Source organism: Salvelinus sp. IW2-2015, linkage group LG22, assembly GCF_002910315.2.
Source record: "Salvelinus sp. IW2-2015 linkage group LG22, ASM291031v2, whole genome shotgun sequence".
Classification (NCBI taxonomy): domain Eukaryota; kingdom Metazoa; phylum Chordata; class Actinopteri; order Salmoniformes; family Salmonidae; genus Salvelinus; species Salvelinus sp. IW2-2015.
In genome coordinates, this window is record NC_036862.1 from 5,131,175 (window position 1) to 5,146,246 (window position 15,072).

At 42.9% G+C, this 15,072-nt stretch overlaps 1 protein-coding gene across 1 annotated transcript; it reads left to right on the forward strand.

Moving 5' to 3' along the window:
- Nucleotides 1-1,889: 1,889 nt before the first annotated feature.
- Nucleotides 1,890-5,755, forward strand: rnf26 (ring finger protein 26). Its single transcript, XM_070433971.1, has one exon. It carries the CDS (start codon nt 2,460-2,462, stop codon nt 3,807-3,809), a length of 1,350 nt encoding a protein of 449 aa, XP_070290072.1. The 5' UTR covers nt 1,890-2,459; the 3' UTR covers nt 3,810-5,755.
- The last annotated feature ends 9,317 nt before the right edge of the window (nt 5,756-15,072 follow it).

Here is a 15,072-nt window from a genome sequence, read left to right on the forward strand (position 1 = left end):
GATGGGCAACTGGCGGCCCGGATGTAGGTACGCAGACCCATGTGCCACTACGGCCCTGCATGATAAGTTGTGTTTTTTTTGTGGCCCCCACCTCCATCAAAGTTGGCCATCCCTGGGTGTGGGGGGGGGGGGCGAATGCTCCTGTCGGTCATCGGCTGTTTGTCTTGTAGAGACACGTACCTCCATACTACTGATGTATCTACTGTGTAAAGTCTAAACAATAATTTAAGAGATTAATTTATAAGTGTACTGAGGCCATCATAAAACTCAGTTAGATTTTTTTTATCACCTCGTTGATGGGTTTTTACTGGTTTATTACTGGTTTATTACTGGTTTATTACTGGTTTATTGATGGTTTATTACTTAGTTTTTTGTGGATAAAATGATCAAAGGCAGGCAAAAGTGCATGACATGTAGGCCTAATCTTCATCTGACATAGTTTGGTGGTCAAATTGTAATCTGGGCAACCCAGACTCAAATCTCACCAGGTATCCTATAGCATGCACGTGCACCCCCGCAAAATGATGATTCGTCCAAAAACACCTGTGAGACAAAAAACAGCGCACCGGTAGAATTGTTCCTCATAAGCCTGATATCCCACTGCCTCTCAACAGATGCAACAATTTAATGTTACTGATGGTACTGCAAATGAAGCATTTGGTCCAGCAGTAAAACAAACATGGGAAGCTGAGTCCTGCCCCCAGACAAACTGTTACCATAAAAGGCATAGAGTACAAAGAAACACACCGGACTCTTAATAGGCTAAACAAGTAACTGAACTCCTGCAACTGCTCTTCCTCCATACTGTGACATTAATTACTTAAACAAATGGTGTCTTTGTTGGTTCCAATGATTCAATCTGTTTCCCATGATCATATCAGTTCCTTTTTGGCATCTGCTCTCCTTCCACACTTCCATACCCCCAGCTGGAGAGGATGATCATCAGACAAGGAAGGAAACTTGGTTGAAGTTATTGTTCAGAAAAACATAGTTTTTATTGTCATCCTATATCAGCTGAGGTAATTTTATTTTATTTTTTTATTTATCCGTTATTTTACCAGGTAAGTTGACTGAGAACACGTTCTCATTTGCAGCAACGACCTGGGGAATAGTTACAGGGGGATGAATGAGCCAATTGTAAACTGGGGATGATTAGGTGACCGTGATGGTTGAGGGCCAGATTGGGAATTTAGCCAGGACACCGGGGCTAACACCCCTACTCTTACGATAAGTGCCATGGGATCTTTAATGACCTCAGAGAGTCAGGACACCCGTTTAACGTCCCATCCGAAAGACGGCACCCTACACAGAGCAGTGTCCCCAATCACTGCCCTGGGGCATTGGGATCTTTTGTTTAGACCAGAGGAAAGAGTGCCTCCTACTGGCCCTCCAACACCACTTCCAGCAGCATCTGGTCTCCCATCCAGGGACTGACCAGGACCAACCCTGCTTAGCTTCAGAAGCAAGCCAGCAGTGGTATGCAGGGTGGTATGCTGCTGGCAATGGGTAATGGGGGGTGGCCACTGCTGGTAATGGGAAGCTCAACACACAGAGTGGTAGGGGAATTTGAGTCACCCTTACAGCGTGAATGAAACGATGGTTGTAGTGTATGATTAAAGCCCAGTGAAAAAAGAAAACTACAGATAAGTTGCCTAGTCAAAGACATAGCCCACTAAATGTACTTTAATTTAATAAATGAAATATAAAGTTCTGATGAAAATGTAACTGTAAATTAAATGTATTGAATGTAGTTTCATCAAAGATTTTTTCCAACTGCATCGACTTCAATTAAGGAAAGGAATTTTAAACCGGTCGAATTTACATACATACGTACTGCTTTTGACTCCGGTGATGCGAACATGCGCAAAAAGCTCGCCGACGTGATTCATTGGAGGAGGAGATCATGTGACCAAACCGAAACCGTTATGGTGGCCAGCGTGTAAATATGGTTATGATTATGGTGGACTTTGAACAGGGAGTTGAGAGATACGTTATTGACGACGGGTCATGAGTAAATGTAACATTGTGTGAGCCTAAGACGGAAATGTATTTAGCAAGAAAAGTTTATACTTGTTAGTCGCCTAACCGACGAGCTAGCTAGTTACTAATACTAGCCAGCTCGAGTTTGGAAGTAAGCGTCCGCTGATTACAGTGCGTGCATAAGTTTGCACTTTAGCCAAAACAAACGCGGTTGCACAGATGTTTGTTTGAAATTGCAAGTGGAATGTGCCCTACCGACAGGTTTGGCAGGTAGCTATGCTAGCTAGTTAATAGAGCTAGCATTGTTATGCTAGATCGCTAACTAGTTTAGCTAGCTAGCTAGCTGGCTAATTGTACCGAACGAGAAGTGGACAACGCATCTGTCAACCTTATCTAGCTAGCTATATGTAACCTTTGCTGGCCAGACAAAAAAAGTGATTTTATCAAGACAGTGAAGCAACTCGAGTAAGAGCTTTGTCATGGGTCTGGTAAACCTTGTCTTTTGCACCATTGGGAAATGTTTCAATTTCATATCTTTACTCCTGGACCTACATTTCTTAATAGTCCATTCAGTGATACGTCTCCTGGCGGCATGTATCACCTTTGTGAATAACCTACCCATGTTACTGACCAACTCAATTGTGAAGTGCTGGAACTTCACTGTGTTCTGCATGGTCGCCATGATGGACAGCGTAACACTTTTGGCCCAGGGCACAGTCAACATGTTAGGGCGCTGGGTGCACCTCTTGGGAGGTGTTCTGGAGAGTTTCAAAATGGTGTGCTACTTGTCCTCACATGTTCTCCTGCGTGTCAGGGATCTGTTCCACCGTGGGCTGCTGTGTGGCCACTGCTTGCTGCAGCAGGTGTGGGAGGGCTGTGGCATTGTGGTCAGCCTGGTGTTCTACCTGGTCAACACGGTGGTCAACCTGCTGCTCATCGGGACACAGAACGTCTACTCTGTTGTAGTCAGCATGTGGGAGGCGGTCTCCTGCCCCCTGCAGAAGGCTGTGGAGCTCACCCTCACACTCTTCACCTTTCTGTACAGCAGCCTGGTTGGCACCTCAGTCGTTCTCTGGACTCCCATCAGGCTGGCCCTGGAGTTCCTGGGCTCGCTCGGACACATCTTTGTCAGCGTCTTCCTCCTGAACATCTATGGCCTCATTCTCACAGCGACCATTGTTGTCACCGCTACAGTCTACATGAACCCTGAGCTGACCAGTCTTGGAGTCCGGCGCGCCTTCGGTTTTGTCAACTCTGTCCCCACCCTGCATCTCATACAGAGGGCGCTCCATCGCCTCTACGTGCTGGAGAGGGGCGTGTGGCAGAGGCTTCAGCGGCAGGCCAGCCGCCTACACCAAACGATAACACCAGTCTACAGGAACATCAGAGTGAGGGGTGACGGCCACACCAGGCAATCTGAGCCCAGTGACAGAGAGCAGGGGTCTCTTACGGACAGTAGGGAAGGAGACGCAGCACCACCCGCTGAACATGCTGCCCGGCCCGGCCAGCTAATGGATGACCTGTGGGACCTAGCGTTCCCCAGCTCCAGCAGCACAGACAGGCCTTTACAGAAACTCTCCTCGGGGGAGGAGTGCTGCAGCTCCAAGGGTCCCCCGGCCGACAGCCTACTGACTCTGCTCAAGGAGCAGGAGGAGAGGAAGAAGTGCGTCATCTGCCAGGACAGCACCAAGACAGTGGTGCTGCTGCCCTGCCGCCACCTGTGTCTGTGTCGGGACTGTACTCACATACTGCTGCGCCAGCCCGTCTACCAGCAGAACTGTCCGCTCTGCCGCCATATGATCCTTAATACCATGGATGTGTATCTCTGAGGGGCGTTACCCAGAGTGCTGCCTTGTTAACATGTTGAATCTCAGGTTTAGGATGTGCAGAGACTATAAGCTACATCTACACCTGCAGTACATTGCAGCTCAGACGCACGCTATCCAAGTCCAGTGCACTGCTGAAATTGCTTGTCGTCCGTGGCTGATGTCATAAATGATGCCTGTATTTTGTTCAGGCCACCATGACAGTGCTTTCCAAAATGTTTATACTTGTTTGTTCATATTACTGAACACTTCATGTGCTGTACACTTCGTGTCGTTCCAAACTGTATGTGGTGTGTGAACCTAATAAGGAATGTTTGCTGTGTAGCAGTTAATTGACTTTATTCGGCATAGGTTCAGTTTGAAAGCATTCCATTGGCAGTTTAAAACACTGGAGACAATACCGTACTAAATGCTGTCGTAAAAACACATTTTGTAGCTTATGTATAGGTTTAAATGGTGACAACCTCTCAAATGCAATTTGCCAATAGCCAATATTGTTCCAAGGAGTTCACATCCAGAGACCCGTAAAAAGTGTGAAATGAAAAGGTTAATTTCATAAGCTATGGTTGTCTAAAAATATCAGTGTCAGAAATTATTAACCAGATCTGTCTTGTCATATGAACCAATTTTTGGGGGGTTTTGTTCAAATTGTTATTCCATCACTTGTATCACTATAGCCAATTCTTTCCACTATGCTGATATATGAACACTACCTAATTTATGCTTCACACAAGGTTTATTCATCTTTATAGTTATTCAAATGTTTTTATCTTGTGATCAAACATTGACATGTTCACAGTGACCACCATTAGTCAGTAATGGGTTCATAATTCCTTGTTTCAATTTTGTCTCTTTGCTCAAAATAAGTATTGATCAAAGCTCTGTGAAATGCCATGTTGAAGATTTACAGCACAAACTGCAATGGTTATTGAATTAGATTGAAAGTGTTGGAGAAAGGCCTGTTAAGTGACAATAAAAGCAAAAGGCTGGTGAGTCATATTTGATATGGCTTTTTCGGGCCAAGGTTTCATAAATGTTGGATAGGCTCTGCCCGTAATATATTTTGGGGTCAAACACGATGGAGTGACTTCAATATTGTGACAGAGGAGCCAGAATGTGAACCACAGTCTCACTGATGTCCTGTGGTTGTCTTAGTCTCATTGACATTGTGTAGCCTATAATAATTTCCCACTGTCTTTGTTCCGATCAGAAGTCTTAACATTTGTCGGGGTATTTCAACAGATGCTGTAATCACTCATTCAATACTTTGCCCTTTATCCCTTTTATCTAGTGCCAAACCAACATTTTCCAAAAGGCCTACCATTTTCTTAACACCCCATGTAAAAAATATAATAACTATGAAACCAACAATGGTCTATGATGTGATTGATAAAAATCTGGAGAGAGAAAAGGTTAGGCCCATGAATTATCTGACTTGACATTATATTGATACAAATGTATGAAAAAAGATTAGGCATATTATATTTTTGATGTCCAGAGTAAATCCTAGGTTATATTCTGAGTTTACCTCTTTTCCCAAAGCCCTTTAATCGTTGTGTGACATTCCTGTCTACATATACAGTGGACTCTTATCATAGACCACATATGTTGCCATTCACATGGCTTATTTTGTCTAGGAAGACTGACCTGTGYATCCAGGAGCCATGGCACAAAGTTATGGATGTTGCAATAAGCCATGAATGGGGTAGCGGGTAGCCTAGTGGTTAAGAGTGTTGGGCCAGTAACTGAAAGGTTGCTGGTTTGAATCCCTGACTAGTTGAAAAATCTTAACCCTAATTTCTCCTATAAGTCTCTAGTTAAGAGTGTCTGCTAAATRACTTATGTACACATTTATTTTGTTTTATAAAGGTTTATGAATGTGGACATACTCACGAATGAGAATGACAAATGTCTGTGAGACAATAAACGAACAATCTTTCGGTACTGTTTTTCTGTTGTGAAAAAAATGTCTTTGATGCATTTTCACTATTTACTTCGCATCCCTGTTCAGAGCAGTCAATAGACTGGGTTTTTGTTACAGATTGGGTTTACCAGCTTGTGTGAGCAAACCTAGGTTTGATACAATCCACCAGAAAGAGAACAGCACCACAGCCAGTTCTGTTTCACAGGATGCTTTGCTCATCATAATAGATCATATCAGCACTAGATGCGTCAGCATCTTTGAGATAATCAAGGCTATTATTTCCTTGTTGATAAAACAATGTTTAATGTATAATTGATTCCGGTCCTCTTGACCAATGAATCCCCAAATAAGTGTTTCACATTACACGCACCAGACATTGGTAATGTCTTGAGTCAAACTCCGAAATGATAGGGCAATGGTTCCAACATACATTTTGAACTTGGATTAGTTAAAACCCATATTTCCTACCATTGCTGTGCCACCATTGCCAAGATTTCTATTTTGATCCAACACTCTGAAGTTCACAAAAACTGCTAGATTTTCTTGAAAACCAAGTAGGATGGTGATGTTGAAGATTCCATATAAATGTAGCCATTATGCTAACCCTGATGCTAGTATCTCTGAATGTGAGAAAGTAGCCATCCCCTGCACCAGACTTCCCCAGCTGTGAAGAGAGGGAACCAGTGAAGAGCAGCAGCTGGGGGTGATGGGTGTAGGAAGGGGTCAGGAAAGGGGGCTCTACTGGACATCGGGGACCACTTCCTCCAGGAACTAGTTATTCACTAGAGTTTTGTGGTTTATAACTTCTGGGACTTAATTCCCAAAGTCCCTTAAAATATATCCCATCTGTGACATGTAAAGTGTTGGTTCCATGTTTCATGAGCTGAAATAAAGRTCCCAGAAAAATAAGCACAAAAATCTTATTTAAAAAAATGTGTATGCTTACATTTGTTTACATCCCTGTTAGTGAGCATTCCTCCTTTGCCAAGATAATCCATCCGCCTAAACGGTGTGACATATCAAGAAGGTGATTAAACAGCATGATCATTATACACGTGCACCTTGTGCTTTTCACCTTTATTTAACCAGTAAGGCCAGTTAAAAACAAGTTCTCATATTCAACTGCGACCTGGCCAAGATAAAGCAAAGCAGTACGACAAAAAAAAAAACACAGTTACACATAAACAAACGTACAGTCAATAACACAAAATAAAATAAAAATAGAAAAATCTATGTACAGTGTGTGCAAATGTAGAAGAGTAGGGAGGTAGGCAATAAATAGGCCATAGAGGCGGAAATAATTACAGATTAGCATTAATACTGGAGTGATAAATGTGCAGATGATGATGTGGAAGTAGAGATGTGCAAAAGAGCTAGAGGGTAAGTAATAATATGGGCATGAGGTAGTCGGGTGTGCTATTTACAGATTGGCAGTGATCGGTAAGCTACAGTGATCGATAAGCTGCTCTGACAGCTGATGCTTAAAGTTAGAGAGGGAGATATAAGACTCCAGCTTCAGAGATTTTTGCAATTTGTTCCAGTCACTGGCAGCAGAGACCTGGAAGGAAAGGCGGCCAAAGAAAGTGTTGGCTTTGGGGATAACCAGTGCAATATACCTGCTGGAGCGTGTGCTACGGGTAGGTGTTGCTATGGTGACCAGTGAACTGAGATAAGGCGGGGCTTTACCTAGCAAAGACTTATAGCTGACCTGTAGCTAATGGGTTTGGTGACGTGTATGTAGTGAGGGCCAGCCAACGAGAGCATACAGGTTGCAGTGGTGGGTAGTATATGGGGCTTTGGTGATAAAAACAGATGGCACTGTGATAGACTACATCCAGTTTGCTGAGTAGAGTGTTGGGGGCTATTTTGTAAATGACATCGCCGAAGTCAAGGATCGGCAGGATGATCCATTTTACGAGTGTATGTTTGGCGGCATGAGTGAAAGAGGCAATGTTGCGAAATAGGAAGCCGATTCTAGATTTAATTTTTGATTGGAGATGCTTAATGTGAGTCTGGAAGGAGAGTTTACAGTCTAACCAGACACCTAGGTATGTGTAGTTGTCCACATATTCTAAGTCAGAACCGTCCAGAGTAGTGATGCTAGTCGGGCGGGAGGATTTGGGCAGCAATCGGTTGAAGAGCGTGCACTTAGTTTTACTAGCATTAAAAATCAGTTGGAGGCCACGGAAGGAGTGTTGTATGGCATTGAAGCTTGTTTGGAGGGTTGTTAACACAGTGTCCAAAGAAGGGCCAGAAGTATACAGAATGATGTCGTCTGCGTAGAGGTGGATCAGAGAATCACCAGAAGTAAGAGCGACATCGTTGATGTATACAGAGAAAAGAGTCGGCCCGAGAATTGAACCCTGTGGCACCCCCATAGAGATTGCCAGAGGTCCGAACAACAGGCCCTCCGATTTGACACACTGAACTCTATCTGAGAAGTAGTTGGTGAACCAGGCAAGGCAGTCATTTGAGAAGCCACGGCTATTRAGTCTGCCGATAAGAATGCGGTGATTGACAGTCGAAAGCCTTGGCCATGTCGATGAAGACGGCTGCACAGTACTGTCTTTTATCAACGGTTATGATATCGTTTAGGACCTTGAGCGTGGCTGAGGTGCACCCATGACCAGCTCGGAAACCAGACTGCATAGCGGAGAAGGTACGGTTGGATTCAAAATGGTTGGTGATTTATTAACTTGGCTTTTGAAAATTTTWGAAAGGCAGGGCAGGATGGATATAGGTCTATAACAGTTTGTGTCTAGAGTGTCTCCCTTTGAAGTGGGGGATGATCATGGCAGCTTTCCAATCTTTGGGGATCTCAGACGATACGAAAGAGATCGTCTGCCGTAGATGTCTCAAGTTTTCAGGGAGCGTGCAATTGGCATGCTGACGGCAGGAATGTCCATCAGAGCTGTTGCCAGATAATTTTATGTTAATTTCTCGACCATAAGCCACCTCCAACATTATTTTGGAGAATTTGGCAGAACTTCCAACCAGCCTCACAACCGCAGACCATGTGTAATCACACCAGCTGATGAAACTGTGGGTTTGCACAACAAAATAATTTCTGCCCAAACTGTCAGAAACTGTCTCACGGAAGCTCATCTGAGTGCTCGTCACCAGGGTCTTGACTTAACTGCAGGTTAAGACCCTGTGGGCAAAAGCTCACCTTCAATGGCCACTGGCACACTGTACAAGTGTGCTCTTTACAAATGAATCCCGGTTTCAACTGTCCCGGGCAGATGGCAGACAGCATGTACAGTTGAAGTCGGAAGTTTACATACGCTTAGGTTGGAGTCATTAAAACTCATTTTTCAACCACTCCACACATTTCTTGTTAACAAACTATTGTTTTGGCAAGTCAGTTAGGACATCTACTTTGTGCATGACACAAGTATTTTTTCCAACAATTGTTTACAGACAGATTATTTCACTTATATTTCACTGTATCACAATTCCAGTGGGTCAGAAGTTTGCATACACTAAATTGACTGTGCCTTTAAACAGCTTGGAAAATTCCAGATAATGATGTCATGGCTTTAGAAGCTTCTGATAGGCTAATTGACATCCTTTGAGTCAATTGGAGGTGTACCTGTGGATGTATTTCAAGGCCTACCCTCAAACTCACTGCCTCTTTGCTTGACATCATGGGAAAATCAAAAGAAATCAGACAAGACCTCAGAAAAAAAATTGTAGACCTCCAAAAGTCTGGTTCATCCTTGGGAGCAATTTCCAAATGCCTGAAGGAACAACGTTCATCTGTACAAACAATAGTACGCAAGTATAAACACCATGGGACCACGCAGCCGTCATACCGCTCAGGAAGGAGACACGTTCTGTCTCCTGGAGATGAACGTACTTTTGTGCGAAAAGTGCAAATCAATCCCAGAACAACAGCAAAGGACTTTGTGAAGATGCTGGAGGAAACAGGTACAAAAGTATCTGTATCCACAGTAAAACGAGTCCTATATCGACATAACCTTAAAGGCCGCTCAGCAAGGAAGAAGCCACTGCTCCAAAACCGCYATAAAAAAGCCAGACTACGGTTTGCAACTGCACATGGGGACAAAGATCGTACTTTTTTGAGAATAGTCCTCTGCTCTGATGAAACGAAAATAGAACTGTTTGGCCATAATGACCATAGTTTTGTTTGGAGGAAAAAGGGGGAGGCTTGCAAGCCGAAGAACACCATCCCAACCGTGAAGCACGGGGGTGGCAGCATCATGTTGTGGGGATGCTTTGCTGCAGGAGGGACTGGTGCACTTCACAAAATGGATGGCATCATGAGGCTGGAAAATTATGTCGATATATTGAACAAACATCTCAAGACATCAGTCAGGAAGTTAAGGCTTGGTCGCAAATGGGTCTTCCAAATGGACAATGACCTCAAGTATACTTCCAAAAATGTGACAAAATGGCTTAAGGACAACAAAGTCAATGTATTAGAGTGGCCATCACAAAGCCCTGACTTCAATCCTGTAGAAAAGTTGTGGGCAGAACTGAAAAAGCGTGTGCGAGCAAGGAGGCCTACAAACCTGACTCAGTTACACTGAGAAGGAATGGGCCAAAAATCACCCAACACTGTCAGGAGGAATGGGCCAAAATTCACCCAACTTATTGTGGGAAGCTTGTGGATGTCACGCCCTGACCTTAGAGATCCTTTTTATTCTCTATGTTTGGTTGGGTCAGGGTGTGACTCGGGTGGGAAAATCTATGTTTCTATTTCTTTGTTGTTTTGCTGAGTGTGGTTCCCAATCATATATAAGTTGTGATTTTCCGTTTGGGTTTTGTGGGGTGTTATTTTCTGTTTAGTGTCTGTGCCTGACGGAACTGTTCGCTTTCGTTTTTGGATTTGTTATTTTTGTTTGGGTGTTTCTTGTAAATAAATATCATGAACACTTTCCACGCTGCGCTTTGGTCCACTCTTCCTTCCACTGATGACGAGCGTTACAGTGGAAGGCTACCTGACATGTTTGACCCAAGTTAAACAATTTAAAGGCAATGCTACCAAATACTAATTGAGTGTATGTACACTTCTGACCCACTGGGAATGTGATGAAAGAAATAAAAGCTGAAATAAATCATTCTCTCTACTATTATTCTGACATTTCACATTCTTMAAATAAAGTGGTGATCCTAACTGACCTAAAACAGGGAATTTTTACTAGGATTAAATGTCAGTAATTGTGAAAAACAGAGTTTAAATGTATTTGGCTAAGGTGTATGGAAACTTCCGACTTCAACTGTAGTACTGTGAGAGGTAGGCTTGGACAATCTCTTAATATGTGTTTGTTAAAAGATAAGAAAAAATTTAAACAGTAAAAACATAAAAGCCCCTGTTGAGGTTACACTCAGAGCGGTCTTCCTTAAGAGGGTCACAGCTGAGGTATCTAGCAGCACTGAGATGAGTTGATTAGAGTGTTCTTAAGTGAGGTATCCTTGGGCATAATTGTTCATTAGCCAGTTGCGGGCAACCAAAAGTCCAGATCCGTGGTACTGAGTTGATCACAGTAGGATTGGTGAGGTTAATGTAGAGTGAAGGACTAGAGYGCGGGTAATATTGCGAGAAAACTCGGCTTGGTGAAGCTCATTGAATGAGGKACTATAGTGCAGGTGACGCCTTGCGAGGCCATCTGACTGGAAGTTCCAATTTTAACATGTATGTAATTGATCATGCCCTGTGTTACTATGGTTAGGTGTTATTGTGCRCGTTTTGATGTTCCTGATACTTAGAACATTTGAGGTAAAATTTGATTTTTGGGACTGTGTTACAAACTTAGATAGGACATTTGGATAGATGTAAGATAATCTATACCATAGTAATCGCAGTAGGCAATATCCCAGTGTGGATACAACACCTGTTGTGGGACCACTAATTAGGCAATATTTTAATAATGGTATGGGTTTCCCTGTTYATATAGACAGGGTTTTGAAATCTAAAAACAGAGCTAACCAGTTTTCCTTGTCTGTCTCATTCCCCTCTGAGTTTTTTGTTTGTATTTTATGTGAATGAGAGTGTGTGAGGGAAGTATGTTTTGGGAACAGTACTGTGGGAATGTGAATGAGAGTGTGTGAGGGAAGTATGTTTTGGGAACAGTACTGTGGGAATGTGAATGAGAGTGTGTGAGGGTAGAAATAAGTGTAAATCTTACATTTGGAGAATAAGATATGGTGCGTTATCTTGGGGTTCCGTTCAACCCTGCCTATCATAGAATGTCACGGAGAGGTATTATTAAGTGCTAGATGTTAGTCTATAATTTCTTTAAGACTAGAGAACCGTTGAGAAACTAACGCTTTTGGGTTCCTCTGGGAGTGTATGGATGAAGAGTAGTTGGAAACAGGGTGATTCATTCATGAGTACCTAGAAGCTGTTTAGAAGCCTCTTGGACCTAGACTTGGCGCTCCGGTAGCAAGCTAGCCAACTTTAACCAGTTAGCTTGGGTGTGGGGCAAGAAACGTATTATATTTTGTGAAGTCAGAGAGCTTGGATCAACCCTGCTCCTTGGCAGATTTTGGGGTTGAATAATCCTTGTGAGAATCAAGGACAGTGGATATTAGGTAACATATTAAAATGAGCAGTACATATGGGCAAGAGCACGAATGATTTTACGAATAGTCAAACTTTGTTTCACGCCGCATTTAAACAATCGCTAAAGGGTGTAGATTTGAGGGTTCTGTGTTGATATAATATGTAGTGAATCTATTATTGGCGTAAAACCTGTGAACAGAAGTTATGTTTGTTTTGACTATAATTTAAAACTATTGCCATGTTTGTTCTTAGATATAGCAGCCAGTGTTTGTTTTAAGATCCAAACTGAACATTTTAACCTCTACTTAGTACAGATCCCGGATCCGGGTTTGAAAATAGACAACATACGGTGTTCGCCACAAATAGTCATATTAAACATTCCTGAAAATACAAGTGTCTCACATGCTTCAAAAGCCTAGAATCTTGCTAATCTAACTGCGTTGTCAGCTTGCTTAGTTCCAATAGAAAGGCTAATTTATTCAACATAAATAGCGAGGCGATTTCCAGGTTAAAACGTTGTGTGGTCTAAATGCTCTGCTGGAATAACCTAGTGAGAATGGAGTCGTATTTAAATCACTGAATATATGCTTGTAAACAATTGCAAGTGTTTGTTTTCTTACTTGTAGCCTACTCAGAAGAGACAGTTGCCTAAATCGAATTAATTCTAATAATAGAGGATATGCAATTGCGATAAAGCTGTGACCATGATCATGATGAAACAAGGCTACAACAGCAATGGATTTAAGTTTTGGATGGTAAGAGGCTGTAGTATTGTGCCCACCCGAATGTGTTTCTTCCTTAAGAATTGGCTGAGGTATTTTATACATTTGGGCATTACAAGTTCATCTTAAAATAACAGATGTTTAATGAGAGTGAAGCAGAGGTTGGTATTAAAATATAGAGTAATATTGTAAACATGTAAACATTGTCTTCTAGTAAGGAGTGTTAGGTTCTAATTCTCAGAGTAAAAAACTCTTCGGACACTATGAAAGCTTAACCAAGTTTAYTCTTCCCAGAGGATCAATACAGCTACATTAGACAAAAACATGGTTTCCCCCGTGGTAGTATACAGACCCCACTTTGGGTGGAATCTCCTCCTTATCACTAAACATTGCATCATTATTTCTAGGAAGGGAGCTGAGTGATATGGGCCTTGAATGGTTCCTCCCCTTATCAATACTGCTACATGTGTTGCTTTCCCTGCACTCAGCCCCTCCGAAGCTTAATTATGGCACCCCTCATGTCTCTATACGATCTCCTGTAACAATATCCATAGTCTCTGGGGATGATACCGCTCTATCACCCCGATCACATTCCATCCCACTTAACAGTCGGATGTAAACATTCTGTCTCACACAAGCCTCATGTGTACCTCGCCTCCTGCTACAGATACATGTGCACATATATCTTTCCGTCTAACCCATAACACACTAGTCACTACTCCTAATGCACTTCTACAGTTATAAAACATACTAAAACATTCTTAAATCAATTAGTCAATATACATCAGTCCCTCTGGAACAATGATCACTCTTATGTTCCATGGCACCTTAAAACATATTGACTTAATAAGGAAAGAGAACAAGTGCACGTTTAATAATTTCACACCACCCTTGATGTGACTAAGACTGGGGACAGAACCGCCCATCTGTTACGTTCTATGCCCATGTGACGCTGGTCTTTATCATCCAGCAATCTATATGTATTGATGCGATTCAACATTAAAATTCTGATGACATGGTAAGACAAAAGAAGAAGAAAAAGAACCTTCATGGTTGCTAAGGTTTCTAGAGCCTCCCTAGGCCTAATACATTTGAGCAGTGCCCCCACCCCTCCAGTTTGAAAGCAACTCTCTCTCGCTGTATCCGGATCATAACTATAACATTTAATAAATGATCCAACCCAAATATAGAATGACCGTCCTTAGGTCGTTTACTTTGAGTCTATGACTCGAATTCAAGCTTCTCAACCTAGCACACATCATCACGGATAGAACATTTATAAACGGGACCTTTTATTGCCGGTGATAACTCTTCTCATTACAGCCCCCCTTTGTCCCTGTTTTCCTGACGCGAGTGGCCTGGTGTTCGCAGTGTGTGTAGACCTTCCTCAATAACGCCCCCCCCCCCCCCCCCCCCCCCCCCCCCCCCCCCCCCCCCCCCCCCCCCCCTCCCGGCACTTATCATTCTAGAGTGTCTTCAGATAGCGTTACAGTTCATCTTCCGAATGGCACATGTAACTCTCGCCTGTCACATTTGATGGCYCTTGATAATGTCCCGATTTCAATATCCAAATAGATACATCCGTTTCTCCCACGTACACGAGTCTCCCACCTGATCCGCTACCAAGCAGTTCTGTCTGGTTCGTTTCTCCCACCAGCACCCCAGGAACATGAGAGAAATGTTAATGTTATATCTCTCCATGCTCACTCCACATGTGGAGTCTCAGCATTCCTGCCGCCCGTACCCAGGTTTGACTCAGACTCAGATTGGAGTGTTTAAAACTTCTTAGGGATAGGGGGCATTATTTTCACATCCGGATGAAAAGCGTGTCCAAAGTAAACTGCCTGTTACTCAGACCCAGAAGCTAGGATATGCTTAGAATATGCGTAGATAAAAAACACTCTAAAGTTTCTAAAACTGTTAAAATAATGTCTGTGAGTATAACAGAACTGATTTGGCAGGCGAAACCCCGAGGACAAACCATCCAGGGGGGAAAAAATTGAGCTCACTGTGTTTTCAATAGATTTTCTATGGGAAGCTCTATTTAATAGGAACCTGGTTGCAGTTCCTATGGCTTCCACTAGATGTCAA

Excerpts from the sequence above, each read along its gene's own strand:
- rnf26 (XM_070433971.1), top strand. The coding sequence starts at position 2,460 with ATGGGTCTGGTAAACCTTGTCTTTTGCACCATTGGGAAATGTTTCAAT.